The sequence below is a fragment of the Sphaeroforma arctica genome (genome assembly GCF_001186125.1).
Source record: "Sphaeroforma arctica JP610 unplaced genomic scaffold supercont1.285, whole genome shotgun sequence".
Taxonomy (NCBI): Eukaryota; class Ichthyosporea; order Ichthyophonida; genus Sphaeroforma; species Sphaeroforma arctica.
In genome coordinates, this window is record NW_014040273.1 from 2,618 (window position 1) to 7,353 (window position 4,736).

A 4,736-nucleotide genomic window follows, 5' to 3' on the forward strand; every position below is an offset into this window, starting at 1 on the left:
TGTGTGTGTGTGTAGTAGTATAGTTTAATATATATATATATATATGTGTGTGTGTGTGTGTGTGTGTAGATATGTTAATATATATGTGTGTGTGTGTGTGTGTGTGTGTGTGTGTGTGTGTTTGTGTGTGTGTATGTTTATGTACAATATAGTGTGATATTTATCTTCAATGCTTGTTAAACATTGTTCGCTTAATATTAGATATATATGAAAATGGTACTAGGAATTATCGAATTATGTTCCCAGATATATATTTTGATTATCTGTCATTGTATGATGTTTGGTTCAGTTAATTTAATTGTTCATGATTTCATGAAACGGTTCCGTACTACGCTCCTATGCCGATCACGAGTCGGCACAACAAAGTTGAACCCAATCACGGCGGTAGCATCTCCTAGTCTTCTTGGCAAAAGAAGACGCCACGCTCGGGGGGAATGATGATAGGTCCGCGCGATAGTAGCGCAAGCATCGGTTTGTACCATTGCTCATTCGGGAGGTACGGACACATGAGTGTGATATCTGCTCCGTCATCAATCACCTTGGTCAGAACACGTGGAATAGCTACCCAGGGAGGGTTGACCCACAGGTTGAGGAACGTTCCCAACTCTGAAAAGGCTCACCCTTTGAGAGATGCGGAGAAATACTTCGGCAACTGGCTGTTCCCCGAAAGCGCAATAGCATCATGGGTGTGTGGTCCCCAAACTATCTCGGCGGTCGTAAAGTGTTACGGTTTGCCATATACTCGCCACAGTAATGACACGCCGTCTGGGATTTGCCGATTTGTCCCCACCAGAGACCATCCAGGGACCAGCTTTATTGGCAAGACAGTTCAGTATATCCGCTATGCCGCTAGCTTTATCGCAGACGTGAGCAGGTAGACATCCTGATCACGGCAGACCTCCTGCCAACGGGCTTGGCACCGGCCTCTAGGGTCGTTTGTGAGGAACTCGCGATGTCACCGGGCTAGTATTTCTTGGTGATCTATACATATGGTGATTGGGTGGTGCGAGTTTCCAAATACAGCCCAATGCCTACGGAGGCCATAGACCTGCGCCAACCACTCCTTATCAGCAACGTGGTAGTTTAGTTGGGCCGAGAAGAATTTCGATGAGAAGAATGCGACTGGCCAGAGCTCGCCATTGTGGAGGACAAAAATAGCACTTCCTAGACCGATGTGTTCGCATGGATTGGCAAATCGATAGGGACTCTCACCCGGCTCAGATGTCGCTAGCACAGGACATGTCTTCAAACACGCATTGATCGTGTCAAACGCTTTCTGCTGAGCTGCACATCGTTTCAACCGGATTACCTCATTTGGGAGAGCCCGAGATGGGCTTAAGAATACGTGAGAAACCATCATGGTATCACGTTCATGGTATCACGTTCGTGCCCGGTCCTGGTTGTCCGGCCGATCTACTTCTAAGAGGCTTCCAACCGATCGTTGGAAATCGTGAAGCCCTAATATTTGCACCGACACCATATGACTGACGGGACGCTCGTGATATCCTATGCATGCTTTGGTACTGCTAAATTGAATGTCGTACGTGTCGCAGCGTTCAAAGAAAAAAATGAGCTCGTCCCAATGCTCGGACACGTTTCCAGAAGTAATGACAATAATGACAATATGTGTACTACTTGATGCCTTGTATTCCATCCAAGAGGCGATCCAATGTCTCTTAAAATCACCAATGCGATTCGATTGTACCAAAAGGGAGAGCGAGCTGCCCGCCAGGGTCCAGAAAGTGAGATTATCCTGACTTTCGTTCTCAAGCGAGAGCTGGTTGAGCCCATTCCTACAATGGACTACGGAGGCCCACGGCTTGCCGGCCACATGTCCGAACATCTTGCCTTCCGTTGGGACGTTGTACGGCTCTTGCTTAAGCTTTGTCTTCCACTTGGGAACATCGTTTCGGGATACTTCAGGGGCAGGTATTCGTGACTACGCACCCTGGCTAGGGGTTTCCCTTCATGGTGTCGACCTTCACGATTCTGTGCTTCTGCTTGTAAGTACGACGCTCGATCAAAGTCTCCAACACGGCGAGCTCTGCCTGCGACTTGTTAACCTCTCTTGCAAGCTGCCGCAGCCCGGAGATTCGAGGTACTGGTTTGCCTACCGATCTTGGTCTTCTATGTCAGGCTTGTCTAGCTCTTCCAGCGCCTGTTTGGGTATGTCGATACGATTGACAAGGTCTGTTTACCGGGGAAGATGCACTCCTTGTTCTACGAGCATGGTTGTTACGCCGACTCGATGCCCGTGCCAAAAGCAACGCGCGGAGGTTATTTGCGCGTCGGCTGCGGTTGGTCCACTCTTGGGGTCTGTACCTCGGAGCTTGTTGAAGGCTGCGTCACGGAACACCTACGTCCTAAATCCACTCGTCGCCTGTGGCTACAAAGTCATGATGAATGTATGTGGTACATGCCCATCACTCGTCGCCTTTTTGTCTTCAGGTGCGGTTGGCCCACTCTTGGGGTCCGTGCCTGCGAAGCTGGCTGGTGATATCGATTTGGCTGAGCGTTGCCAGCCGCCTATCGTCTTCGTCGTCAACTGTCGGGCAGAAGGGGTACACCTATTATGCGCCCTAGGCCTGCTCATGTTTATTTTGGAGTGGATAGTATTGTCCTCATCGTACTCATCGGAACTAGGATGTCCGCTGTTTAAAAAGAGCGAGTTCCTAATATCAGAAGCACAGGTGAACGTAAATCTAAAATTATGGAATAAGTAATTGGTAAAGGTAGATATTGCAATAATTAAAACAATCCAGAACATTTATAAAAATGCGGTAGTAGACTTTACAGTACGAAGCATTTGTGTGTGGTTTTTCTTGAAATACTAGTTTTCCACTCTGAAGCAAAATTTGAGACCGTGTAAGAGGCCCCAGACCATAGGTGTACCGGACTTCCTAAAGTACCGAACTGTCAGAACGCTCACACGAATAGACCGATGTGATAGAGATAACACATGTGAATATTAATACGCGATAGCCGGCAGTCTGCGTAGCTGTGTATGCCTTGAACAGTACCTGTGGTTCTTCTTTTCGGACCAAGCCCTAGGAGTAACGACAACACTACTGACTCTTTTACGGTGAACGTGCGAGTGTTCATTGCAACTTACGTTCTGATTAACACAGGGTACTCCCTAGTACTCCTCCTTTAATCTTTATTACTATTTTCTTACTTCAATGGTCTGGTAATAATCATTCCATTTTCATTATCTACAATGCCTAGTATTTTGTTTGTTCCCCTCACGGGATCGGGAGTGGAAAGATATGAAGCCTTCAAGGGCCAACTTTTGCATGCCACTTTGGCGCACCTGGAGGCGCGAATGGCGACTCGAGACTTGACAACAGCTGCTCCAGAATAAAGGGAGTAGATCCACCCGAGTGTACGTCGTATACTGGACACATGTTGCGGTTATTCTCCACAAGACAAACTCACGAACCCGGCGAAAGCTGGCTATTGACTGTCGGAAGAACAGTGGTTTATATGCAGACATCTTGACGGAATTTATGTCCCTGTTGCCCCGTCACATATTGGCATATGCGTTATTCAAATGGCAGAAATGCATACGTTGGATTTCGCGTCATTTCTCTCTGGGACATTGGGACCGGCTTTCCTCCCCTAACGACACCAGCAGTAGTGCTAGACAAGCAGAAGCAACAGAATGCTAGAGCAACAAAATTTAAGAAGGTTACCGCTGTGGCTGTGACGAGTGCCTTCTCTCAACAGCTATCGGCAGCGACATGTTCCAACTATATTACGCGGTGGCCCAGCATTGTGTATTGTAAGAGAAGGCGCGCGTAGTGAAAATGCTTCACTACGCTGATCGCAAGACTGGCAGCTCAGCAATGCGCTTGTTAATCTTAGTGATGGATGCGACCTCTCGGAAGTTCATATTCTTCACCGCGACACACCCTTAGTTTAAGGAAGAGGTTTTTAACCCACTTACCAATGCTGTTGACAAAATGGAAGGGGGGGGGGGTTGCAAAATTTTCAAGGACACGTTGAATGCACCTTCACTGACGGCCATCGACGAGTTCAATGACCTCTCTGGTGCTCTCGATTTGGTACGTCAAATGTGAATCACGGCAGGGACAAATACACGCTAGAAGTGGTCCCTATCCCAGACGAAGTCAATGTGTGAGCTCGGACGCAGGCAGGCTGTATGACCGACTGGGTGGCTATGCTGACCAGCGGTCGGATCGAGTGGCCAACAGCCAACTCAAACGCGAACGTAAGCAACGTGCTCAGAAGAATTGGCTTCACATTAGCGAGCGTAATACTTGGCAGTATAGCCAGGAGCAATATCGTAAGGATAAGCGAGACCGTCAGGACCGCAGAGATCAGGAAAAGATAGACAAACAACGATCGTATGCTCGATCGCGCTCACCACTGCCGTTGCACTCTGCTTCATTGGGCGCGCCTAAGGCAATTACGGACCAGAAGCACCAGTATTCGGCGTCAGGAGTGGCACCGGCACCTAGGAACCTAAGAAGGAGTACACTGCTTACTACGGCTGTAACAAGCAAGCGCATTCTCTCAATGAGTACCCGGATAGGAAGAAGACAGCAGCAACAGTTACCCCTTCGACGACAAAGCTCCCCTTTTGACGGGGTCCGATGGTCCAGGGTTTTGAGAACGTATGGGACTATTGGTACATATGGATGTTAGCAGTACATTCAATTTTATTTCTGCCAACACCGTGAATAAACTGTACTTACCTCACATAGGTATTTACT

The 4,736-nt window shown here is 48.0% G+C and overlaps 1 protein-coding gene across 1 annotated transcript; it reads left to right on the forward strand.

Moving 5' to 3' along the window:
* Positions 1-3,962: 3,962 nt before the first annotated feature.
* On the forward strand, positions 3,963-4,668 carry SARC_04818 (hypothetical protein; the record flags this gene model as incomplete). Its single annotated transcript, XM_014301325.1, has 2 exons — positions 3,963-4,064; positions 4,090-4,668. 2 exons carry the CDS (start codon positions 3,963-3,965, stop codon positions 4,666-4,668), a joined length of 681 nt encoding a protein of 226 aa, XP_014156800.1.
* Between the last annotated feature and the right edge of the window lie 68 nt (positions 4,669-4,736).